The sequence below is a fragment of the Leuresthes tenuis genome, unplaced genomic scaffold (assembly GCF_036924035.1).
Source record: "Leuresthes tenuis unplaced genomic scaffold, fLeuTen1.0.hap1 SCAF_9, whole genome shotgun sequence".
Taxonomy (NCBI): domain Eukaryota; kingdom Metazoa; phylum Chordata; class Actinopteri; order Atheriniformes; family Atherinopsidae; genus Leuresthes; species Leuresthes tenuis.
The window spans coordinates 13984305-14010525 of NW_027325363.1; the positions used below are offsets into that span (position 1 = coordinate 13984305).

A 26221-nucleotide genomic window follows, 5' to 3' on the forward strand; every position below is an offset into this window, starting at 1 on the left:
TCGGGCTTCAAAGCCTTTTCTCTAGAATGATATTATTTTTCACTCTCTTATGTATCACGGACAACACATATTACATAATATGCGTTACCTTTCACACTTCTGATCAGACAGCACAAGTACTTCCTTATGCTGAAACTCCTATTATTTGTTAGGCAGTGGCTGGCCAGTGATACAATAGCATCAATGAAGAAAAGTTCCCTAAGGAGAGTTGTGCAACTGACTTGTTTACAATTGGATTGGATTCCACATATAATGAATTAATTGCAGAGTAGATTGATTTATAATAGTTTTATCTCGTGTATACATATTGAGGGAAATAAAGGATCAAAAAGAGATCTTAATTAGGGTCTGTGCGGGACTGTCATGCATTTTCATTTCTTTTCACACGTCCCGCAAATTGTTAATTTGTTATTCAAACTCCAGTTTTGAGATGCATGTTCTATAATCTGGCATTTATGAAATGGCTGTTTGGAGAAAGCAGTGAGGGTTGTCATCAGGGGGCAGGGCGGGCTGTTTGATCATGTTAATCAAACGGGATTGTGAACTGTGAAATAATATGAAAGCTCCATGCTTACTATGTTTTCTTAAGTGAGAGAACTTGGGAAAGCATTTAAATAAGATATATTTGTTAAGTTTTTATTTGCAGTCATATGTGCTACTGAATCAACCAGATGGCAAAGCATAGTAAGGTTATAAGCTATGGGGCAGAATAGAGAAGTTTATTTTTTTAAGTTACCTCGATGCATTGGTATCCCACATTGTCCCACAGAAGCATAGTCTTTGTCCCACATCTGGTGAATTGGAATCTGGTCACCCTAATCTTAACGTTTTTTCATGACAGAGCAGCTTTCTGGGCCATTGTTTAATTGTAACCATTTCTGATAATATGTAATCTAATTCTAAAGGGGAAAATGGGAGCAAATTTCTAATTCCTGACATACGTGTAAATACTCCAAGTGTAACAAATAAGAGTGGAACAAAGACCTTTTTTGGAGAAGAAGAACATGAAATGTAAAGGTACCAATTGTTCACTTTTTTTTTCTTTAGGATTCATTCCAAACAATGTTTTGCCAGCTTAATATCAAGTATCGCAAAATAGACACCTGTGTGCACAAAGGAGAGCTTGGGAGGAGAAATTAGGGGTAATGGGCATGTGTGACCGCATGTGTGTGTGAGTGTGTGTGGGAGTGCGTGTGTGTGACTGAATGATGTAGAGAGGAAGAGGGGAGAGAGAGTTTGTTTGCTGTGGTGTTGGAGGGCAGAGAAGTGGGATGGAGGAACTCTGAGGGGTGTTGCCTGTTGAGACAATAAATATAGCATCAGATTGTCCTCAGAGAAAAACTGCGCGACTTCACTCTTTGGGATTACTTCTTCGACCAGTTTTTTGCTCACCTTCAGGTGTTTTACTAACAAAAAGCTGCAGACTGAAACCTACAGTGCAGGTGAGGAAGACTGCAGTGCAATGAGCTATGATTCCTTATGATGTCTTCCAAATGTTTCTTTATCTGCTTTTATTCCAAACTCCCACTTTCTGAACTCCTCCAGCTCCAAATACGCAATCACACAACCATCATGACATCCTTATGATGGCTGTGCACTTTTCAACAACAAAATCATGTGGAAGAAAAGAATGAATTCCTTTTTGTGTGAGTTATAGATATGAGGTTAGATGAACTAACCTCAAGCCTCAACAGGTCTGATAAGGATGCACGTTTCTCTAAAGGGGAAGTTCCAAATTGTAAACCAATTCTGCCTTGGTGATTTTTAGTGGTGAAATGTATTGAAGAAGATCAAACAGCTAACGAATGATAGAAAGCTGTTAAGATCCAAAAACCAATCAAAGTCAAGTAAAACTTAAGCTCGATTTGAAGTAAGAGATCAAATTTGAACAGCATTTGAATCTGTTGCAGCTTCATTTGAAAGTTAGTGTAAAATAAGAATTTTCCAAACATGCGCTTCAACACTAAGTGTTATAAGTACATAGAAATACTCTAAATGGAACAGTTAAACTTGAAATAGTTTGGTTGGTAGGCTTCTGGTTGTGAGGAAAAACATCCCAGCAACAACCCTGAATGGATGTGTTAATAAGTAACTTGTTTGACCTGAATACTGTTCAGGAAGTCAGCAGAATAACAAGTTGTCCTTGAGATGTACATGAATCCAGTTTCAAAGGAAAAGATCGTTGAAGCAGGTGGTTTTATTGACAAGAAATAAAGAATAATGAATGAATAATGAATTTCTTCCAGCTGATGTGGACTGTGGCTATTGTGAGTTGATATCTGTTTATAAACTAAATTACATAGTTTTTTATTATTCAAGCAGTGAAAGCTGACATTTAAAAAAAATCAAGGCCATGTGGTTAATCATGCTGGCTGTATGAGAAATGTGCAGCAGTTGGGGAGGACAAAGTACAGTGGAGGGAGGAACAGGATATTTAATTTAATTTTTCATTACTTCACCATCGCTCACTTGTCAACATCCAAAGGAAGCTCTTTTCACTGAACCCAAGTCAGATAATTGCACAAAGAGGGATCACAGACTATTATTCATTCCAGGGTGGAGCCTCTAAAAGTCTTGGCAATAGCACACCTGAATATCAAAAACGTCAACAGCAGCTGCTGGCTGAGTGTGAAGTTGTGTGTCGAAAAAGCCATCCGCCTAAAACTAAAATGCAAACCCACCTGTAGCTAAAGATGTCGCCGTCTGGCCACTTTTACATCCACTGCCAATGTATGAGATAACTGCTGCTACTGCAGGGGGGTTTGCAAAGTGAAGAAAGTCTGGAAATTAGTTTCAGGATCACTGCATCCAGTAGTCGAGGTCAAGCAACACAATCAGCTGCTGTTTATAACAAAGGCGCTTTCTCCTCAGTCAACCTTGTCTTGTCTTTTCTCTCGCACTCCAAATCAAGCTTTTTTTTTCTCTCTTTTTATCTCTGCTCAGTGTCCCAAAACATTTACAGTGGCTATTTTTAGAAGCATCTTTAAAGGCCAGTGTAACCCTTCTAAAGCAAGAAGTAAAATCTGTATCTGCAGTGGTGTTGACATGTTCAGGCTTGTTAAACTGTAGGGCATAATCCAATCAGTAGTTCATTTTCAGTTAGAGCAAATAATCTAAGTGCAGCTGCAACAGGGATTCTTGTACTTGTTACTTTAAACCTCTATGGTGATGGTTGCCATGTAACACCGAGCTCCAATGCTACAAAGAGCTACAGCATTTAGAATATGTATCTAACATGAAATGTCAGTCTTTTCTAACCAGCTACACAGGCTGTCAGTTTGTCCCTTTTGGTCAAGACTGAGATGAGACAACCAGTGTCAATTCATTTTGTATTTCTGGTGGGGAGAGAATTCTGACAAATCACAACCATTTCACCCATGTGGTATTTTTTTGTTTTAATAAATCATCTTATGGACACTTTTACAAGTGAATAAAAGCTTAGAATAGCATTTTTGCTACTACTTTTACTTACTTAAACTAAGTTTATGTTTTAAGTTTGTCATTTTTCTATGAGATTAAAACCACTTTTTTGTACATCTGATACAAGCACCCAAATATGTTTCAAAAGAAAAAAAACTTTTTCTTTGTGTTTTGGTTGATTTACTGTTTATTGACTAACTCGCAAAAACATACCAAAGCTGTCAAGCCAACATTTGTTCTTTTTTTTAACTTTTTCAGTTTTATGATATAGGTTACTTAAATTCTTTCCAAAAAATGAAGCAGCTTGTGAAAGGCTCGGTCCACATTCCAAGATTCAGTTTCTGGGATTCCTGACGGTTTCTTTTTTGTTATCGAATGAAAAGTACTTAGTCTGGGAAAACAATGAAGTTGATTTGTGTTTGCATTTCAAAATCATGTTACAATGAAACTTCCTCTGAAACTTCATGTTTTATAAGCATTAAGTACGAACGTTTGTCTCCAATGGGAAGACTTGCAATACCTTTAACGGTTTTGTCATTTCTGGAAATGTGTGAAGTCCTTTGTTTAATTGAAAAATTTATAATAGTTTAATGAACCTGAGCTGGACCTAGCACTTAGCGCAACGAAGCATGTGTTAGTGTGCTGACAGACAGAATTGTGATAATAAACATGATTACACTCTACTCTCTAATCCTCAATATGTTACAAAAGGCTGTGAGATTATAACAAGAAGCCTGTTTTTCAAAGTCCTCTTCTGTGCCTGGCTTGTGGCTTTGCATGAGTCACAGTTTGGTGACAGACTGTTCTCTGACTTATGCCAACTGACTTCATATCTGTCAAAACAAAGTAGATTAGGTCCACACCTCAGCCTTAGGTCATATTATTGCACATGCTGTTAACCACTGTCAACATTGCGTCGTGTGTGTCACCTCTGTATTTTTGCATAAATTTGTATCCATGCAGTGCTGCAGTTTGTGTTTATGTTTGGAGAAATTTTGAGAAATAGACACAGAAAAAAACTAATATGTTGTGAAAGACACAAAAGTGGGGCAAAAAAGAAATATATTGCCAATAAATCAAAGTTTAAGAGCTCCAAAAGTTTTAAAAAATTGACAGGGAAGGTATGAGGGGGGAGGGACAAAACAGCTGAAGACACACAGGTAGGGAGATAGGAGGGTTGAAGTGTCAGGTTACCTGGAGTTTAGTTTTGTTTTGTCAGCAGGGCTGGGTTATTCAAAAGCAACTACTTCTAAGTCTGCGCGGCGGCGACACACAACACTGCACACCAGCAGTCTTTATCACAGCCTTGGGGTTTCGAAGAGGGGCAAGCCAGGCATCCTTCAAGCCAGATTTAGTTACACTACTGTAGAAAGAAAAGGGGACGGAGTAGGGAAGAGAGGGGGACAGAATCACAACAGGTATTGCAGTTTAAGCCAGTGAAGCGGGACACCAAGAGGAAGAGAAAAAGGAAGAGGAAGAGGAAGAAAGATACGGGGGACTGTAATTTTTAGGGGAGTTCCATCTCCAGGTAGGGAGGGCAGAGTTTGTTTTTTATACTGAGACGGACGAGGTCCATCCAGCAAATCGAGAAGGACAACAACATCATGTGGGTGAGTGCAACTGAAATAGAATGATAAAAAGGTCAGGTCAATGTTTAGCATTAAGGAAGAAATTTGAATATGTACTGGTGAGAATCTTTTTTACCATACATGGCAGAAAGAAACTAATCAGTTTCTGTCATGTACTTGTCCATAATAGCGGCTACACCAAGCTTATATAGCTGCCCTATATAAAGGATTGCACCAAAAGAGTGTGCACATTAGCAGTAATTTTGATCATCATATTATTATTATTGACATTATTGTGCCAATTATCATGGAATAAATCTCCTCCAACAGGTTTGATATATGCACAATTTGTTAGGGATTTACCACTGAATGCAAACAACTTGTCTGTTTACAAGAAAATTCCACAGGGTTTATTTGGACTTTAAGTTTTTTTTTAATGATTCATACTCTCTGTAATCAACAGGGCATAATACTCAAACGTCACCAGATGGTAGATGATAGTAACTACTGCAGAGGTTTGAGCTAAAACATGAGCCTTGCTTGTTGTTTTTGGGTAGTAGTAACACTACTTTTCAATGGCAGAAAATTTTGTCGGGTTTCCAATCTTCATCGGCCTGGGTTGCCTTCAGATCTTGTTCTGCACAATTAACTCTCCTGTTTATTCAGTTGTAGCAATAAGAACCATTTCCAAATCCCCTGTGAACTCTCTCGCTGCAGTTTCGATACCTTATGTAGAAATGTATCTTCCCTCACAGTACCGATAGTTTCAACAATGTGTGCGAGTGTATTTCCACTGTTTGCCCCATATAGCAGCGATTATCATCATAGATTACTCATCAGGTATCATCGTCAGAGCCACAAATGTATGCCGCGGCTTTTGTTTGTGACTATTAAAACTCCAAGCTGACCACAATTTATAGTTTGGCTCTTGGAAATGCACGTTTCTGCCCCTAAAAATGTAAATGTTTGATGTAGAACTTCACCATCAATTAACACTCATCCAACTTGTCACGTGCAGCTTCTCAAAAGTTCTTTTGTGAACACCTTAGTTTGAAAGACGATAATCCAGAAAAACTGAGAAGCAGCAAGGAATACCCTTTTTTTAAACAAAAGGCTTCCCGTGTCAAGACATTTATCTGTTTAGGCTGACCCAGTTATGCTTCTCTTGCTGAAGCAGAAATGGTTCCTGGTTTACTAGCTGAACTATACCTCCGGGTTTTATGACTCAACAAAAACATAATCAGGTTAGCTCCCGACTGTTTGGAAGTTGTGCTCTATTTCATAAAATGGTTCATATTAGTCACTGGTGATTACAATAACAGGTAATGTGCATCATGGTATCACAAAGCAGGAAAGTTTCTGTCCTCTATAGACTTCATTCATTTCTTAAGCCATCATTCTTGTTCCCCAGGATGTATGACGTGCCAGTTTTCACGTTGGTACTGCCTTTATTCATTCTCATACTTAATATCAATCAGGTGATGATGACTCCCTTGCTGTTTTGTTGCCATGTCAACTTTTTTCAGGGTGGTAAAATGTAACCACAACTTTCTTTTATGGCTGATAGTTTAGGTCTCTTCATACAGTGTGAGGTCAAAATGTTTCCCTTTAAATACAACAAATGTTTAAACAATGAGGATCAGACTTGGTCGTTTTTCAAAAAAATATCAGAGGAGGTGAAATCTCAGGATCACCTTACATTCTGTTACATAAAAGGAAACGTATATGGCCATACATTGGTCCTATGAATAAACTAGCATTTTTAGTTATATATGAAAACAGCTCTCATGTTACACAAAAGGCTGCAAGGCTAAAAGTATGAAACTGCAACATTCGTTCTTTAAATGTGACAAGAAATCTGAGAAAGCTTTGACAACATGACATATAGAGTACAGAACAAAGTGTCTCAGTGTTTATTGTATGTATTCAGCCTTTATACCTTAAGCTGGATGCGGCCATTTGTCTTACATAGAGGTGTGTCAGGGAACATAGTACCAAAGCCTGCATAACCGATTCACCCTGAGATAGTGCAAAAAAGGAAAAAAACTTGCCCAACAACATTCTTCGACCCTCTCACTATTCATGGAGTCCATACACTTTGCCTTCTTCTGGTTGCAAAGAAATATGCAGACTGTAGCCATCCGGGGTGGAGGACTGGTCTGCAAAATGTTTGGGTACATGGCAATGTCAAAGTAACGTCCATGTGAATGCCAAGATGCATGTTTTCTTAGCAGAACATTGTATTGTAACAAATGAACAGAGAAACTCATTTTACCTGTCTGTGTTTTTCAAAACCCCTGTTTATTGCCATGTAAGCTTCCCCTTTTGCACATTAGAATTGCTTTGATAGTGGCTAACTTCAGCTTCCAGCTTCCCAGCAGAGTGATTACATGCTCATCAGAACAATGAGAGGTCATCACAGTGCAAAAGCCCATCATCAAAGGCGGGATAGAAGTGAATACGAATTCATGAACAGTAATATTAGTTAAAGGCACATAACAAATGCATTTTTCACTGAAGAAAAAAAAAGATATTTGAGTCAACTACGTTTTGTAAACTAAATTCTTAGTTTGTAAGAGTGTGTGTGATTGGTCCTTGATTGGAAATAGAAACAACATCACCATCAGTCTGTCCATCTCTAACAATTTTTCAACAAGGACAAAAAAGTTAGCATCTCAGCATATTTGATGCATTTCCATTGCGATCTTTCTTTTACACAAAATACCGACTTTAATTGTCAATGCAATAATGCATAGATAAATAAAGGGTGGTCACCCCTCTCTGTTTCATCTTGTGACTTTACTGTGTGATTTAATTCTTTTTTGTACAATATTAGTTGCATTTGAATAAAATACTAATCAAGTCTCATTGGCCATTGCTACACTGTATAGTACATATAGTACAGCTCACACAGGCCAGCTGTACCCTGTGTGTATCACTCTCCCCATTATGTGTTGTATTATGCACATTTCTCTTGGCTTATGTTTTCCAAGTTCACAGTGTTTGGGGACAGATTTATGATATTTACTCACCCAAATATTTGTTTATACAAACATTAATTGTGCGAAAAAAACTCACCCAATCACAGACCTAGTTCTCCTCCACGACACACACAAACACACACACTGTCCATTTTTTTCCAAGGCACGGAGTGTTGAAGGCCCAGCGTTGCACCGACACCTGTGTTTACCTTGTCTTACGCCTCTTTTTCTTTTGTCCTTAGACGCTTGCTCTGGTGCCTGACGATAGTTCCAAACCTTTAAATACAAGGCACGCAGGTGAGCAACCAGTCTGTGTTTGTGTTTGGTCTCTGTGTGTTGCTGATGAGAAACTTTTGAATACCATGTTTTAAGTTTCAAAGGTCAGAAGTAGGAACTTCCTTTATACTCAAGCTATATTTTTTTTTCTCTCTGCTCTTTTTCTGTCTTCCCCTTTCTGTCCCTTCCTGTTTTGTTTTTTTCTCACTACGCTCTCGCTTGTAGTTCCACAGCCAGGCCGTCGCAGAAAGTCCATGACGGCTCCAAAACCCCATAAAGACAAGGCGTGTAAGACGAAGACAGTGTTGCTGACTCTTCTAATAGTTGTGGTGATTCTGGGCATTCTGATCACTGCAGGATACTTCAGTAAGTCAAAATTCCTGCCTGCTGTTTCGCCCGTACATTGCAGGATTCTTTTCTTGAGAGAGAAACTGAGAAACTTGTGCTAAAGTGTACAATTAATGAAAACATCTGACCGTTAAACATTTCTAACTTGCATCGTCCCAACTCTTCCAACACTTTTCTGTACAGTTACTAAGCTGATTCAAAGCAAATACTTCTTCTGCAAACGTTCAGTGAAGTTTATCCCAATAAACAAAGCCTGCGACGGGAAAAATGACTGTGCAGGAGGAGAAGATGAACTTACATGTCTGTCAGACTTTAAAGTCAACACAACATTTCCAGGTAAAACGGACACCTGGAACTTTCTCACTGTGTCTGCAGACAAAAACAAAGCTTGAAATTACTCCTCATTCTCTCTATGCCATCCTTCCCTCCAGTGCGCCTCGCCTCAGATCAGTTCATCCTCCAAGTGTACAGTCCTGCTGCAGGTTGGCGGAGTGTGTGCAGCGACGACTGGACTCCTCAGCACACACAGACAGCTTGTACACAGCTTGGATACACAAAGTGAGTTTACAGCCACTAAAAACCTAACAGATGATGTTGGAAATGTAAGAAATGGCTTATTCAGCATGAAATCAGGCCAAACATCATCCCCTCTATGTTCTCACAGCAAACCTCGTAGCACCAAGGTCAGAGTGGACACTTTGGTGTTTCCCCTTAAAAATGGACCATTCAGAGCTGTCATGCCCAAGACCTCGAGCACACCCATACATCAGGCTACCATGGACCGGTGAGAAGGGCAAAACATCTGTCATCATAAGTCAGCCTCACAGTATGACATGATTATGTGCCATTGCTACATATTTTGAATATGACACGTAAACAGGAGAGTTAATTGTGCAGGACACGTGCATTTTGGGGACATTTTTATCATGTGTCCCTTCTTGTGTGAAATTTATTGTTAAATTAGGCAGTCTCAGTGAGCTCAAATACCATGTACACTTTGGAGAAAGAAAAAGAGAAGCTTTGCATATTGTCTGCTAGAAAAAATTCCACCTCGGCTCTCATTTTCGCTTTTGAAATTTTACTTTTGGTCTCAGTTCTCTTCTCCTTAATATATCTCTCTTAGAATAAAAACAAAACTGTTTCTCTTCCCAAAATAAAGTCCCCAGTTTCTGTCCCCTCTGTGTCATTCGTGAGAGTGAAGAAAACAGGTGCTGTACCGAGTCAAACCAGAACAAAAACAGGAACATAGTTCAACAGGGAGCAAAGTTAGGTCAACAAGTGACTGTGTTTTTTCACGTTTCACTGGTTTGTGTGGTCATTCCGATTTAGAATGATGGAAGATTTAAAATATTACACCTTTTCTCTTTTTTCATACAGCAAAGTGTGCAAATCTGGATCTGTGGTGTCTTTGACTTGTTCAGGTGAGTGGGGGCCGTAGTCACTGACCAAACTCCTGTTGTCAGTCTGGCACTGACACGCCTGTACATGCCTAAGAGCAAAACTCCCAACAACACTTGACAACTCTCAACAGCTCACCATTCCTCAAAACATGTTGTGAGACTCTGTAGAGGAATTAAAAGTTGCTACTTGAATTCAAGAATCTTGACGTGTAAATCAACAAAGAAATCAATCTTTGAAATGAAACACAATAAGAAATAAAATCGTTTTCTTTATCAGACTGTGGACAGGTGGGCTCTCAGGACCGTATTGTTGGGGGAACAGCTGCTTCCATTGAGGACTGGCCCTGGCAAGTGAGCCTGCAGCAAGGTGGCCAACATACATGTGGAGGCTCGCTGGTGTCACCTCGCTGGGTCGTCACTGCCGCCCACTGCTTTGCTGGGTCTGTGATGACTGGCATTTCATTTGAATATTCCGTTGCGTATACGTCTGACACATGAACTCATGCTGCCACTTCCTCTTTGTCATCTTCTTTTGGGCTTTGCAGCAATAAAAAAGAGCTGAGTCGGTGGAGAGTGGTGTCAGGCCAGACATACATGAGCACATTAGGAGGTTCCTACGTCGACAGGATCATATTGAACGGAGACTACAGTCCAGATCGAAACGACTACGACATAGCTCTAATGAGACTCAGTAGTCCGATCACAGTGGGAGGTTAGATTTTATATCTATTAATTATCAATGAGTTTGTTAAGCAACCGTCTGAAATTATGTGGCGAAAGTTGAAATTTGACTAAGTTGAGGCACATGTAAGCAGTAGGCTTCACTCTTCTGCCTTCTAGTGGTCTGGTGTAAGTATTGATATAATTAAGCCACTGTCATAAGTTAATTATTTAATCATCTAATCTTAAATGCTTTTTTAGGACAGCTTTATTAGACTGCAGCATAAAACTATTAAATTGTATTAAAAGAGACTCATATCTATAACTTTCATGATAATGCTTGTATTCCAGTGGGCCGAAAGCCAATTTGTTTACCTCCTCAACCTTTCGGGCTGACTGCCGGAGCCTCCATGGTTGTCACAGGCTGGGGATACCTGGAGGAAAACGGTGAGAAATCTATATCCATCTCATCATTACTACCTTGAGAACAGACACCATTTCTCCTTCATCTAGATTTTGCAACCTTTCACTTGAAAGTTATATCCTTGTTCTGCCTTTAGGGAAGGTTTCTCCTTCGCTGCAGAAGGCCCGCATCCCTTTGATAAGCCGGAGTATATGTTCGAGCGCCGCGCTATATGGTAGCTACATAACGCCAAGAATGATCTGTGCTGGTTACCTGGAGGGAAAAGTGGATTCCTGCCAGGTAATAAGCCACTTATTCAGGTTAAAGATTAACAAAGGTCTGCAATAGATGTATCCTCTACATATGTCTGTTATAATTGTCTTTCTCTTGCAAATAGTTTAGAAAAATGACTCTCAATTATGAATTTTTGTGCTGTTTTTGACTCCAGGGGGATAGCGGGGGCCCTTTGGTGCACTTCTCCACTCAGTGGAATCTGGTAGGAGTGGTGAGCTGGGGCGTCGGCTGTGCACGGAAGAACAGGCCTGGGGTCTACTGCAATGTGGAAGAGACACTCAACTGGATTCGTACAGTCATTGAGGTACAACATAGGATATGCTCCAAATCTGTGTCAGTGAAGCCCACTCAGTGGCTGTAATTCTTAATTCTCAAGAAGAAGGAAGAAAATGTGTTCTTAACTGATACCAAGGCTGTTTATTTACAGAGTACTGAGTATTTCACTTTTATAACAGTCCAACACCATAAGCAATGCAATATGTACACCCTTGTCACCAATGACTTCTACTTTGTCTTTTCAGAAACATCCTTGATGTTGTCCACTGTGGCCAAAGCCACCACAAGACTCCATTCCACTCTTCTTCAGACTGTGAAACTGAAAGGAGGCTTTTGTGTTGATGTGAAGTATACAGAAGGACTGGGGGGAAAAGTTGTAAACGCATCTTAACAGAAAAACAGCCATATTCATAAACACTGCACCCACACAAACACATATGCCATTAAGCTTATTTCAGAGGTTGTCTGTGCCATTTTTAGATTCTTTTCTCAGGGGATATTTATGTTAGTGGCCACCAGCCAGTTTATGGCAGAATGCCCAAACAAATGTATGTTTTTAAGCTTTCATATTGCTGTCTTTGACAGATCTAAGTCAGTAATTAACTGACTTGATAAAACAAGATTAAAATGGCGTGGAAGTTGAAAATTTGATCAGTGGTACTGATAATGTACTTGGTAACTGCTGTATGGGCGTTAACTTTAGGTGGAGGCTCTTGTACTGAACTGCCGTGTGGAGACAGGTGACAGACTTATGTCATCAGGAGCTGGTGTGAAGTGTGTAAAGAGTCATGTAATTGAACCGTTCTAACAGTTGAGTGCACTTATAGTACTGGTGTCCCAGCAGATATGTCCTCCTACTTAAGGGCAACTCCCTATTTGAAGCACAGATGTTATTCCCTACCATAGAATGATTCAAATGAGCACTTTAAATGGGAAGGGAGTTACTTGAGCTTACCGTCTGTGCAAATGATTAACGTGACTTATCTGACAATGCACTGAATACGAAAGAAAAATATCTACCGTTACGTGTTCATACCGCCTCCTCAATTTCAGTGAAATGTCTTGAGTCTTTTCAAAATACTCACACTAATGATCACATTGAAAGTGCTGGTCACTTCATTTTTTTTTTTTTTTTTTTTACTTCCCTGCTAAAAATATACAATTTATTACTAAAAATGTGTAACTTTCAACGGGTAAACTTCAATCAACCTTTATTTCTTCATTTTAAAATTCTCATTCCAGTTGTAACAGTAAAATGCCTGAATTCCTGAATAGGAATTTTTAAGTAAAACACACCATTGTCTTGTGAATATGAACTGCATGTAAGTGCGTTTTAATGTTGTGTGAGTATCATGGTTGCTGATAACTGTCAATATGGTGCATTTCGTTCATTTGTACGACTGTAAATAGTTTGTAAATATATTAAAAGCTGCCAACTTTCACCAAGGAACTGGGACTTTTGTTTTGTACGATAATGTGGTATTCTTGGTGGTAAGTCTAGAAAGTGAATGTACTGACATTTGATCTCTCCCATTCAGTCATGCGCCTCCTGGAGGGTGTGTGCACACCCTCCGATCCAAAGGCAACAATGGGAACAAGAGAACGAAAGTTTACGTAAATCATTGTATAAACTGTCAATGAAAGATGACGCAGACGATCTCACATTTCACACATAATCAATGAAAATGTACTGTTGAAAAAAGTGAATAAAGCATCAACTCCTATGACAGAAAAAAAGGATTTCTTAAAAAAAGAAGTTATTTTACCCAATCTGTAACAGATTATAGTAGTACAAAGCACTTTTCTTTCACTGATACATTCATACCGTGCTACTGATGACCATATCGGGGCTAATGTGCGGGTCAGTTTAGAGCCCAAGAATTTAAACGGATGACCTTCTGATTGGTGGAAAAACACCTGGGCTTTATTTATACAGCCTCAACCTGTGGACACATTATTATTATGAATTTTTTTTTTTCCTTTACCAGTCCTCACCCTATTACACTAATTCAACATGCAATTTGTGGCTTCTATTGCTGTCAAACGGGTTCACCTTCAAAGGTTCAAACACCATGCGACTTTGCAGCCACAACCTCGGGGAGACAAAAATCCTCAAACAAATGCAGGTAATTATGTATGAAAAACATTTATTGCACCCAGAAAGAACAATTAAAGAGTTACAGTTAAACCATCCCTAGACAAACAGTTAACAGTTAAAGCAGAAAACCAGAGAATATCCACCTGCTGGGTTGGGTGGTGGCAACTTATTTCTTTCCTCCAACTTGCACCCCAAAGCCTTTAATTAAGATTAATTAAGTATTTTCCCTATGCAACAATGGTTGACTAATGTAATCATTCACTGCAAACGTTGAGAAAAACTGAATGAACATGCTTTGAAGAGCTCCAATACAACACTACAGCAGCTCGCTCACAGATCTATTTTTTTCCCCTTATGTCTTCAAATCAGCTACATTAACACATAAAACGTAATGGTTGCACTGGTGGTTATCTTCCTGAACGATGGCTGGGGCCTTTGAATGGGTTGTCCTGCATCAAGAAAAAAAACACTTTAGTTATGGAAACTGAAAACATGGTAGATGAGTGTCAGATCACAAGTAAAGGTATGCAGTTTCTGTAAAAAGTGTAAAAGCTTACAGTATTTAGGAGTTCAGAGAACTTTTGACACGTGTCACCACTTTTCACAAGTGGAAAAATAAAACATAAGTCTGCATTCCAGAGACCCAAAACACCCTTATCTCTTTACCTCCTCATCATCATCATCACTGTCATGAAATGCAACTCCTCGAGACGACTGGCTCTGACTCTGAGAGCTGTACTTAGGAAAGGATGACGACGGTGGCCTGCGTCAGGCAACGACAAAAATCAAGATTTTATTTTTCAGAATACAGAGTTTAAAATGTAAAACTAAAGTAAAGAGTGAGAGGGGAAAAAAAAGAGTTCATTTTCTGCATCTATGTACCGTAAATTCCAGACTATAGAGCGCATAATGAATATCAGCCGCACCCTCTAATTTCAAAAAGAAAATCCATTCTGTACCATTCCGGATTATAAGCCGCGGGTGTCCACATTGTAATATGAGATATTTACACAGAAAGACGTTATGTGAGGATTTTTAAACTTTTAATTAAATGCAAATGGTAACATAAACAGATACATACTGAAAATGCTTTTTTTTTTTCCCCCAAACAGTGCCTGTAACACCAATGGCTTTAACTTAAATACCTATCAGTAACGCACAAATACGTGGCGTAAATGCTTTTTTTTTCCCCCAAACAGAGCCTGTAACACAGCTGGTGAAAAAAAGACAGTTGCCTACCAGGAAAAGTCCTTGATCGCCCTCTGCATCTCCCTCCTGTGCACTAAAACCATCAGTCATCTTCTTCAGTGTCTGAATCGAACAGCCTCAGAACTACGTCACTAGCTGCATCATATGCATTTCTTTGCGTTTTCCATGTTGAGGGTGAGTACAAATGACTGATTTACAATCATTTAAAATGTTTGATTTACCGTACAATTTCATTGGACCACTGTGAACTATTCGTTAATTTCATTGGTCTAATGTTACGATGCAAAATGTTTTTGGCGGCATGAAAAAAAAAAGAAAGAAAAAAACATATTGGCCACACCTATTATAAGCTGCGGTGCTCAAAGCCTGGGAAAAAAGTAGCGGCTTATAGTCCAGAATTTACGGTAAATATTCTCTCTTAAAACACTACACTCTGGACTAAAATGTGCAAACCTTGGAACCGGCCTGGTAGCTTTCATTACAGGTATGTCTTCATCCGAGTCATCAATGGTCAACTGAAGATGGATGAAGAGAAGAATCAAGGTTGAGGGATGGTTGATGTCGTGAGTATGGATAAAAGAGTTGTGTCAGGTTATGAGTGTGTCATTATTCCTGAGCCAAAGTAGATGTTTTTTTTTATTACTGAAGTTTGTTTTTGTTTATAAAGAACATGATGGAAAAACTCTCAAACCTGAGCAACAGAGGAAGCCCATTAAATGATGCATCGTTTTTGTTGAAGCTGCAAAATACAGCAAAGGCCTTGGTGTGTGAGCTTTGTTTATAATTCGACTTACGTCATCAGCTGTAAAAGATGGGGCCGCTCCGGTCCGAGATCTCTGGGATGTAGACTGAAAAGCTGAAGAATGAGATGAAAAAGCTTGAAAAGTGAACGTTTTCGTGCATTCTCTGTGATCCTCTAAAGGCAGAGCAGTACTCTATTTGTAAATTAGGACTCTCCTACCCTGCAAAATGCTTCTGCTTTGGGCCGATGCGGAGGATTTCTGTGCACGACCCCGGCCAGCTGGTTTTGGTTCGGAAGCAGTGGCCCCTGGATGCACACATCAACAACAGTGGAAGAAGGACTTACAACAGAATCTCTGCACACCATTGATGGAAACTTTTGTTTTAAGTGATTATATGGTTGCCAGTTTAGTCTTATCTTGTTAAATCAGAGTTAATAGCATCATTTAAACATTTATTTGACTATTTGAAGTAACACTAGTAACACTTTCTTTCGCCCTACAGTTACGGGATGCAACGCTACTGCCGTAAAAGCCTTGAACACAGATAGCCATAAACTTTTGAATAACTCCCCATTATTATGTTATCATTAGTCTTTTATTAAATACCTTTAAACTGAGGAGTTCATGTCTGGTCATCCTCTAATACTGTGGGATCAGTTCTATGAAAGAACTAAATTTTGGCCATGGCTGTCCACCTGAATTATTCGTTGTTGCTTTTTAGCAGCAATCTTAATCTCACACAACAATTTGACTGTCCAACACTGAAAGACTTTGTGTTTTGTGTACCTTTCCACTCAGACACTTTGTGATTTATTCATGTGTATTTGCTAAGAATCATAGCTTTGTCCCAAACCTATGCTTTTGACTAAGCCTTAGAGGCATATGTAGCACTCTCACCTCGGCCTCTGCCTCGGCCACCTCGTCCTCTCCCTCCTCGGCTTCCTCGTCCTCTGCCTCGTGTAGAGGCAGGCAACGAAACGGAGTCTTCGTCTGAATCCATAGCGACATCTCCAAGGTCACCCAACATATCTGGATCAACAGGGTCATCCCCTCGCTCTAACCGGTGAGCTTTGGCTCGATTAATGGCCTAAGAAAGCGGGAACTATTAAACAGGAAGCAGAAACATCCTTTCAGACGTTTGGGAATCGTGACGTACTTCTCGGATTTCATTCTCCTCTTCTGTCGTGTTCTTTTTGGAGTCTCTTAAAAGCCGAACCTAAAAAACAAACAAACATTAAGCGTTATAACACCCAACAACATAAACATTAACCCAACTTGCAACGCTTGCTACACCATCTTGCCTCTGTATCTATATCCTGCTCTGTGGTTACTCCTCTGGCCAGAAGATGGCGCTGTGTCTTCTCTAACTGGTAGGTGATCAGCTCCTCGATGGCATCCTTCTCATCTTTGTCTACAAACTCCTGAATGGCCTTTCCCATGCCATGCTCAGTCAGTAGCGACAGCTGTACCTTCTATGAAGACAAAAACGGAGCTAACTGTAGATAAAATGAATATATTCCCAATCCTAACAGTAATGTCAGCATGTGTTTGTGTTTAACGCACCTGCTCAGCTGCCTCAAAGTACTGTTTAACTAAGTCCTCCACTCTCAGACCCTCAATAGCAGCTGTTTTTAACAGCTTGCCATAATCGACATTGACCTCATCTAAAAAGTACAAGAAACACATCACACAGAGACAACAATTAGCTGAACAGCTTACCCAGAGCTTCAATGGAATGCAGGAAAAAATAATCGCAACATACTGCCATCCTACTGATTCATCGTTATCTTTAGGAAATAAGCATCTGTCTGTACAATCCGGAGGTAGGTTCTGATCTAATTATTTATGGAATCTATGTGAAAATATACACTTAGACACGTCATCTGTTTTGTTCAATGCTGGGTTAACGGTGAACAGGGTGTATTTAGCTTGCGTCAGACCTTTGATGTTCTCCTTTTGCTCACGCCGTCTGAGAAAGTGAATGATGTCTTTTGGGTTGGCCACACGGTCCACAAACCTCTGACTGAAGCGAGAGGTGTTGAACGTCTCAAAACCTCCGCTGTAGTCCACCTGGTGAAGGCAACGAAGAGGAAGCATTTGTAGCAAGTGTCAATGTGAAGGTGAGTTCAGACTCTGTACGTGTGTCCATCTCACCCTCAGCCGAATTAAAGGTTTCTCTGGGGTGAGCGGACATCCAAGTCTTTCTCTCTCAGCTTCATCTAACATCTCTGAAACCTGACAACAAGGACAAATGAAGGAAGGGACTAGACAAGGCTGAGCAGGAAGTATCAAAACTAATACTGTGGGATTAATGAGAACTTTGAGTGTTACCTTTGCATAGCACAAGTCCTCCATTTTCTTCGTGACCTGAGGTGTATCAGGCGTGAAGAGCTCTTCAAAGTCTGCCAGCACCACATCCTGAATGAAGAATTGACGCACAGTTTTTAAAGGGATCTTCTGCAGGTTCATCTTACGACCTTTCACTCTCAGCAGCCCAATGTGCCTGGATTCAGAAAAACATAGTGATTAGACAACAGCAGCCATTCAGAATACAGACTATCATTTAATGAGTTTGTTTGTGTGTCTGTACTTCTTGGTGGCCTCTCCGGGAGACAGGGAGGTGGCTACAGAGCTTCCCGGCTGTGTCACATAAAAGAGCTGTTGTTCATTTCTTGTTGGTGCTATCAAACACTCATGTTCGTGACCCCACACCACCAGGTCAAGAAAGTCATCCAGGAACTGCTCTGGAATGTAGTTTGTTGGACCATGTTTACTCCTAAACAGAAGATTAAGGCAGGTGTGATTAAATAGAATAGAGCTGTATAAATAGACCTGTAGAATAGAGCTGTATAAATCAAAAACGTTACATGGGGACACACCTGTTCTGGTGGATTGTGAAGAGGTTAAACCATTCATCTTGATCTTCTTTTGGGCGAAGCATGCTAACCTGGTTGTTGACAAACATCCTGTACAAGCGCTCATCTGGGATAGAACCTTCACACACATTCATATAACAATTTAGGGTTAACCACAAAGTTATCTCAGCAATGGGCACCAACTGTCCATCATATAACACAAAATACAAACTCACCCAGACCGTACAGGGCCAGCTTGGTGCTGCCTTTCTGCAGGAGGATGGGACTAATCTCTATCCTCTCCACAGAGTGGGAGTGACCAAAGTGATTGATGAGACCAGAGGCACTGAGCAGATCCAATGCACACAAACCTTCGGCCTTGAAGGAAATAAAGACACCATCAGGACAAACACACAGGCAGTAATCGCACACTTGACACTAATGTTTGGGTGTTGTGTCTCACCCCAGTTGGGTCGTCATGGTTGCCATGAACACTGAACACAGGAATGGAGATGTTCAGGTTTTCATCCTGATAATTCACCCAAGGAAACCTACAACACATCAGCACATATGTTACAAATAATTGAATACACATACATCGGTGGCGGGAAGGACCAAGCAGAACAGAAGAGAGAGAGACTGACTGTGTCGTGTTGAAGTTGACGGTCTGGTCGCTGAGGATATTGTAGGTTACAGGCGAGTCCCCCATGCAGTACTTCCTTAGCATAGTGATGCAGCTGTGGAGGCATCGGCGTGATGGTTTGTTCTCATGAAACAAATCCCCCCCCAGGAGGATGAAATCTACCTACAAGACAAAAAATATGTGAAAGGAAAACAGAGGCTATTTGTTTAAGACTTAACAGAGATATACTTTTTTTTAAGGATATATTAGGATTTGATATTGAATCGCCAACATGCACGCCGCACACATCCACCGACTTGGACGCACCTGATTAGTCTTTGCACATTTCAGGATTTCATCTAGTGTCTTATAGGAGTCGTTGCCACGGATGGCATCCTTCTCAAGGTAACCGAGATGAATGTCTGTAGCAATCAGGATCTTGAAGGTATCCTCATCATCCCTAGACAAACAGCACACAACACAAAGAAACACAGCTCATACATTCGATGAGTCTCAGCCCTCTACCTGAACAATGTAATGTCTTCTCTGCACATTACATGGATAGAGACAGTACTTATTATCATTGAGAAATCAAGTATGAGAATTTAAAAGGACTCACAAAGTGTTATCTGAGGACATGATGAAGTGAGAAACCGAAGGATCTGTTTACACCTGAGAAGTTGTCAGTAAATGGTTCCCCTGCAGAGAACAGAGAATACATATAATCCAGAACATCTTCATTTCAAACATGCTACTTAAAAAATAAATTAATTAAAAATTAAATTTCTGACATAAATACAAGTTCTAAGTATCTCTTACATTTATTATTAGATTGAGGTATTTGTAACTGCTATTTAACCATGGTAACTGGATCAGTGGCACATGTGCTTTTTCACTGGAGAATGTAGTACATATGATCACTTGAAACAGAACTCATCAGTCACCAGACGTCATATTAGAATATTAGCTATAACCTTTTTGTGACACAATTCCCCAGTGTGCTTGTCGCTGCTGTTTACATTCGTATGATGCCATCAGCAGTCACATGGCAAAACAGACACATGGTATTTTATAGTAGCTTGCAGACCTCAGAGCTGTATTAGCTATTTTCCACAAGTTAAGTCAAGTAAGAGCTAACTAACAAATAGTTAATTCGTTAAATAGCAGCTACAGTAACATGTAATTGAATGGTAATTTACTGTCGAGATAAAAAGTTAGCATACACTTCTACTGAAAAACCTGAGTGAAATGCTAATACGAGCTGAACTTTAGTTTGCTAAACGTAAACCACCATTACAAGAGGTAAATAACTTTAACTAATCGTTTGTAATGTGTACAAAACATATACAATACAGACAAAAGTCTGTAAGTCATGCCTCCTACCTCCAAAGAAGACCCTCAACATCCTGACCACAAAACTCCCGGCAACTCTTGCAAAGCGTCGACCCGCTCCCCACAGATGGCTTTATGTTATTGTAGTTCTACTGTGATACATCACCCTTTTAAACGTGAGAATCGCGGCTAAAGAGGACTACATTTCCGCCGAGCTGAATGTGTTCGTTTGCTTTATTCACGGACACGCACCGCAATAGCCCAACCCTTAACTACGATGTTAAACTTTATCCGCCAACTGCCTAACGGGTCAAGCTGGAGAGGATATCAATCTAATATCCAAGAAACTCTGTGTGACTCCGTTAGCGATTCCTTTTTACACTGTACTGTATGTATTTGCACAGGCGGGTTGCACTGAAAACGGTGCTTAGCTAGCAAGTCATCGGTCCCATTTTAAAGGGCGCTGTAGAGTAAACTTTAAACTAACATTAGCTCAATATCCACAGTAACTCCCTGCTTTAAGTACAATCGAGGCAGACTGGATTGGCTGTAGGACGATGGAGACTCTGTCAAAAACGCCCGCAGCTGAATCTACGCGGGAGAAGGTAGCTCTGTGATATTTTGCCTCTTTCAACTTGAAAGATAACTTTAAGAAATATATGTTCGCGACTCGTTAAGTTGAATTAGCCAGAGCACTGCATAGCAGCCGTTGCCACAACTCAGAGCAGCTGAAGTTGCAGACCTTAAAGTAAACTGGAGTTTAACAGAGCAAACAATTAATATTGCAACATTACATAAATGTTCCTTTCCACTTGTTCTCCCATTTGCTGGTTGTTGGTTATGATAACAAGTCTCCCTCCCCTTCACTTAACCTACAGTGGATGTAGTGTATAGCTATAGTGTGAATATCTACAATGTCCGCAGCATCCTAAAGATGTTATGAGTGCTGTTTTAGTTGGTCTTCTTTCTCTACAGGTGTCTCATCCACCTCCACAAACCAGTGGAGTAGTGTCTGACAGCTTGTCACTGCCATCTTATAAAGACTATCCTTCTCATCGTCCTTTCATCAACACACTTGTGCATCATACACCCCAAACACGCACTCAATACTCATGTCGTCCAGCATCACCCAGTAAAGCCTTCCCAGAGACCAGCAGTGCGGGTGAGCTTTATTGATGCTTGTTTGTATGTGATGCTTGTTTCTTACAACAAAGTTTCCACTCGAAACACTGTGGTGTGTCAGAGCTCCATGGTTACACGTGCAACATGATGCCACACTACTTAAATGTCTCAGCTCCACCAACCTCTATTCATTCCTCCACAGTATCTACTCAGAGCTCCTGTCCTAGTATTTCTTTCAAGCTGGAAAAATGCCATGTTACACCTTCCCTTTAACCTCTCCTCAGATATGGTTGAAATCTATCAGTTAGTGTGTAGTGTATATATGAATTTATGTCCACCTTAGCGTCACACGTATTTATCACACCATTTCTCTGTGTGCACATACAGCGATCTTATCTGCCTTGAGGAACCTTCAGGAAAAAATAAGAAAGTTGGAGTTGGAGAAAGGACAAGCAGAGCTCGGTTTGCGATCTGTAGGGAAAAATGCATCACGCACACTTCGGCGGAGTGAAAGAGATGCACAAAGACTCCTTAATGAGCAGGCAGACACAGAAAGAGAGACGATTGGCCAGTCCAGCTGCAACCAAGGTGATTACGTCGGTAATATAAACTGCAGTAATTTGGTTTGAGACATTTTGCTTTGTATCTAATGGTATATACCTTCATGTTATTTATAGTGCTGATCACCCACCTCGCTGCTGCGGAGTCTCGCTGTGCGAAGCTGGAGCGACAGCTGGACCACATGAGGAGGATGTTGCGTAATGCCAGGACGGAGAGGACCAGCCTGCTCCATCAGCAGGTAAATGGCCATATAAACTTAGATCAGACATCTGTGTAGAAATACACACACATTCTGAAGTGTACTTGAGTGAATGGATTGGCAGAAGTGTATTAATTATTTTCTTTCCATTTAGTCTTCCACGGAGAAAGCCAGAGCAGCGGATCAACAGTCTGACACAGTGTCTGAGCATGCCCAGTCGGAAAAGCTGGAGAGACTTGAGCATGAGTATCTTAGGCTGACACACAAGCAGAAAAATGCAGAGGTACACTAAATGTACTGTAAGATGTCAATTCAGAAAACCGTAACTCTTGTCTCAAAGTCATAAGCAGAAGGTATCAAACTGTTTAATGCCCATGACAAACAATGCCTGCATTGACTGTGTTTCCCTTCAAGGTAAATTCAAGGGGTTCCAATTAGACTAAAAAGGGTGCAAATGAATATTGTGTGACTTTCTTCACTTCTCCTTGTGGCATTCTGGATAACTATATCTTCCGAAGTTCACATAGAAATAGAAATAATATTACCAGTGTCTTTGAAACTTCTCACAGCTCGTGTTTATTAAAACATGTTGGGAACCACTTGATCCACAGTAGTAGTTCAGAATTCTCAAGTCTGGGTGTAAATTTAGACATAAACTTAAACCTCACCTTAACAAACTGACCAAAACATTCACACAAACCGTTTTTACCCTCTCAGAAATAGTTTCAGGGTGAGGCAGTTGGTATAAAAACTACACGGTGTTTTAAACCCAAGTATGGAGTGATGAAAGACATTTAGAATCTTTCGTTTTGACAATTCGTTTTACTATCAACACAGTGTTGATGACTGTGTCTCTGGATCTGTCAGATGAAGATTCGTGAGCTGGAGAAGAAACTACAGGAAGAGGAGCACCAGAGAAAGCTCATACAGGATAAAGCCAACCAGGTAGAAAGACTTGATTGCGTTCCTGTCTGTCAACGGTTTTTCTGCATGGACTCACAATCGTCAGTCTACTGTGTTGTTAGTATTTGGAAAGAGTTTGACACGTGCACACTGCTTCTGTTTTCTAACTGTCAGCTGCAGACAGGTTTGGAGGCTAACAGGATCCTGCTGCGGTCTGTGTCGCCTCACCTGTCCACCAGACAGCCTAAAGAGAAGAAGTTTAGTTCTAAGGTGAATATCTCCATGCATTCGGGGTGTTTAAGCAGCATTTGAGCCTGCTGAGAATGTTTTGTCTGTGTCGTTTCAAACAAGCTGCTGTTAACCAATAATTTCTCCATTTCTTAGTTAGGTTGATGAATAATGACAATGGAAATATGCGTATAAGCAGATAGATAAAGACAAATAAATTCTTCATATAGACTGAAATAAATCTAACCCAGCTTTTTCTAACCCACTTTCTAAAGGCCTTATAGTTTCTATTTATTTTGAAATAGCCACCTCGGTCTGAACTGTATGAAATGTGAAGATCGTTGCTTTGCTTAGTCAAGAAAATGTTGCCTTTATATTTTATTCAGCATTAATGGTGCCTTCAAAAAGGTGCAGGCTACCCATTTCACCATCATATAGATGCTGGCTTTTGAACTCAGCCTGAAGGACGCAGTGTCCATGAGCTCCAAAAAGAATCACACAAGGCGGTTTTCCTCTTCATCACAGTCGCTCTTTGCTCATCTAAATTAGCTTGGGCCCAGACACGGTGGCAGCATTTCTGGATCTTGTTTGTGTATAGTTTTCCTTTGCATTGCAGAAATGTTCTTGCATTTGTTGGTCACAGTGACAAATGGCATAAACTGACACGGACTGGATGGTTTCCACGACACGGTCTTGACTGTTTTTACATCAACGACTTGGAGATTTCACATTGCATGTGATGGCAAAAGATATCTCAATTTTAGCATTTTGCATGTTGTTTTTTGACTTGAACATTCAAACATTATATACATCAGATGATGAAATCTATTTATTATTTTGGTTAAGTAATAAAACCAATATTAAGCTGCAGGCATTCGTCATACTCTAACCAACTGATGTTGATTTTTGTCTCTCCAGAAATCTTCACCGCAGCAGATGCCCCACACAGAGCCACACTACAGACTGAGCCTCAGAGATGTACCTTTTGTTGCTGGAACGGTGCTGAGGACACTCGTGCATTTGTGATTATAGCATTGGACTAAAATGGCTTGAGTGTGCCTTTCTCACTTCGAGTCTCTTCTCCTACCTGCTTTCAGTCAGTTGGCTGCAGCCACTCGGTCCGCGCCAACGTCCAGGCAGTGTTATCTCTCCTTAAAAGACACCAGCCACACCTCTGCAACAGCCGTGTCCTGTCTCGCAACACAAAGCACTCCGAAACAGGTAACCAGTGGCATTCAGACAGTTCCTCCTCTTCCTCATCAGCTAACGAAGAGGAACTGTCAGAGCTACTGCAAGCCCTACATGAGGAGCTGCGACTCATGAGCTTGTGAGTGAATTTGCCCTTTAGTTTGATTTGGAGTCATGATTATTGATGGTGTTAAGTTTTACTCTTTGTGCCTGTTGCAGGGAGCATGATGATTTAATGAGGCAGGTGGAGGACAGTGTGTCTGAAGAGGAAAGAAAAGAGCTGCAGAGGGAGCAAGAGAGGCTGTTACTGAAAATGGAGAGAAAGGGAGAACAGATCAGTAAGCTCTACAAACACAAATCACAGGTATGGTTGACCAAGAAAAGTCATTTCACAGATGAGATTGTCTTCCTCCTTGCATCTTCGGCTCCTTCCATTTTTATTTCCTCCTCCAGATCAAAAAGTTAAGAAGGGACGTTGATTCTAGCCAGAGCCGTGGGAGAGTTTCCACTAGAGGGCGCTCTGTGGGAACAGTGAAAGCTCAGCCAGGAGAGAGAAGCAAGAAGAATCTGAGGCTACTGAGGGACATGAAAGCTCTGCAGGCCTCACTACGGACCTGAAACTCACGAGGAAATGAACACCTCACAATTAATTACTCTTCTTGGTGCTATCTGTCAGCCACTGATCATCATGTCACCATCAAAACAGCCACTGTTTGAAAAACACGACATGAACGTGGCAAAGCCACCTGTATTCAGTGAGTTAATGAGATCATGATCCATGATCTTATATTTCATTCACTGAAAGATCTACTATGTTTTGAACCACATTTAAGGTGTTTCTACTAATCGAAGCAAAATGATTTTTATCAGTATAACTAATTATTTGTCAGTTTAGTGTCTAATGAGATGGAATCTCGAATATTTGAAAGAGAGAGAGCTATATATGATAGTTTATTTATTGTTTACAAGTGTTATCTTGGGCTGCATGGTGGTGAGGTGGCCCTGCGATGGACGACGGCGACCTGTGCAGGGTAGGATAGCACCAGCACCCCCGCGACCCTGCATAGGATAAAGGAGGTCAAATTAATGAAGGGGTGGAGTACTATGTAAGGGTCTGATGGAGTGTCTCCTTCAAATCAGTTTTTTTTTATTTTTTTTACCATCAGAGAGCCTCAAAGTAGCTGCTTCTGTACCTTTGAATCCCACATCCTGTTGAAAAAAATAAACGGTTAGATTTTCATTGTAGTTATCTTGTGAACTTATTGAAAGTGTAAGGAAACTGTGGAGAGGCTATGTTCAGTTTGTTGAGGCAAAGCTAAAATTGATGCAGCGATCCTGCGCATGATGAATAAGTTTCCAATCCCAAATTCTGGAAAATCTTATGGCTTGAAAAAGAAACACTTTTTTTTAGGGACGAAACAATTTGATTAACCTACAACCTTCCACCACCAAAGGAAGTTTTAAAGTTAATGCAGACAATTCCTACAAGTGCTCCAACTTCAGCTCAAAATTTTACTTGCATTCCCTTTGCCTGC

General features: G+C 40.4%; 3 protein-coding genes across 3 annotated transcripts; 2 read left to right on the forward strand and 1 right to left on the reverse strand.

Moving 5' to 3' along the window:
• The first annotated feature begins 4532 nt into the window (after positions 1-4532).
• On the forward strand, positions 4533-13068 carry tmprss4a (transmembrane serine protease 4a). The gene is made up of 13 exons (XM_072392443.1): positions 4533-5030; positions 8212-8266; positions 8471-8611; positions 8777-8929; positions 9025-9151; positions 9258-9377; positions 9971-10014; positions 10271-10433; positions 10539-10705; positions 11005-11100; positions 11214-11356; positions 11505-11654; positions 11872-13068. Exons 1-13 carry the CDS (start codon positions 5025-5027, stop codon positions 11881-11883), a joined length of 1377 nt encoding a protein of 458 aa, XP_072248544.1. The 5' UTR covers positions 4533-5024; the 3' UTR covers positions 11884-13068.
• Positions 13069-14074: 1006 nt separating this feature from the next.
• On the reverse strand, positions 14075-20575 carry mre11a (MRE11 homolog A, double strand break repair nuclease). The gene is made up of 20 exons (XM_072392444.1): positions 20537-20575; positions 19773-19852; positions 19481-19613; positions 19176-19336; positions 18995-19082; positions 18768-18909; positions 18556-18670; positions 18267-18452; positions 18008-18179; positions 17831-17911; positions 17617-17746; positions 17240-17340; positions 16978-17148; positions 16833-16892; positions 16574-16763; positions 15895-15981; positions 15728-15789; positions 15387-15448; positions 14391-14487; positions 14075-14173 (listed from the first exon to the last, which is right to left on the reverse strand). The coding sequence occupies exons 2-20, from the start codon at positions 19790-19792 to the stop codon at positions 14132-14134; spliced, it is 2100 nt and encodes a 699-aa protein (XP_072248545.1). The 5' UTR covers positions 19793-19852; positions 20537-20575; the 3' UTR covers positions 14075-14131.
• Positions 20576-20849: 274 nt separating this feature from the next.
• Positions 20850-25926, forward strand: cep57 (centrosomal protein 57). The gene is made up of 11 exons (XM_072392449.1): positions 20850-21090; positions 21461-21647; positions 21995-22195; positions 22285-22406; positions 22522-22650; positions 23235-23312; positions 23445-23540; positions 24417-24497; positions 24596-24825; positions 24906-25050; positions 25140-25926. Exons 1-11 carry the CDS (start codon positions 21043-21045, stop codon positions 25302-25304), a joined length of 1482 nt encoding a protein of 493 aa, XP_072248550.1. The 5' UTR covers positions 20850-21042; the 3' UTR covers positions 25305-25926.
• The last annotated feature ends 295 nt before the right edge of the window (positions 25927-26221 follow it).

Bases quoted from the DNA above. Each gene is read 5' to 3' on its own strand.
- tmprss4a (XM_072392443.1), top strand. The intron at 8,612-8,776 runs GTAAGTCAAAAT...TTTTCTGTACAG, and splicing joins GATCACTGCAGGATACTTCA to TTACTAAGCTGATTCAAAGC. The intron at 11,357-11,504 runs GTAATAAGCCAC...TTTTGACTCCAG, and splicing joins GAAAAGTGGATTCCTGCCAG to GGGGATAGCGGGGGCCCTTT.
- mre11a (XM_072392444.1), bottom strand. From the start codon at position 19,792: ATGTCCTCAGATAACACTTT. The intron at 15,982-16,573 runs GTGAGAGTGCTA...GTGTGCATCCAG, and splicing joins TGGCCGAGGCAGAGGCCGAG to GGGCCACTGCTTCCGAACCA. The intron at 14,174-14,390 runs GTAAAGAGATAA...TTCTTGATGCAG, and splicing joins GTGATGATGATGATGAGGAG to GACAACCCATTCAAAGGCCC.
- cep57 (XM_072392449.1), top strand. From the start codon at position 21,043: ATGGAGACTCTGTCAAAAACGCCCGCAGCTGAATCTACGCGGGAGAAG. The intron at 22,407-22,521 runs GTAAATGGCCAT...CTTTCCATTTAG, and splicing joins CCAGCCTGCTCCATCAGCAG to TCTTCCACGGAGAAAGCCAG. The intron at 25,051-25,139 runs GTATGGTTGACC...TTCCTCCTCCAG, and splicing joins TCTACAAACACAAATCACAG to ATCAAAAAGTTAAGAAGGGA.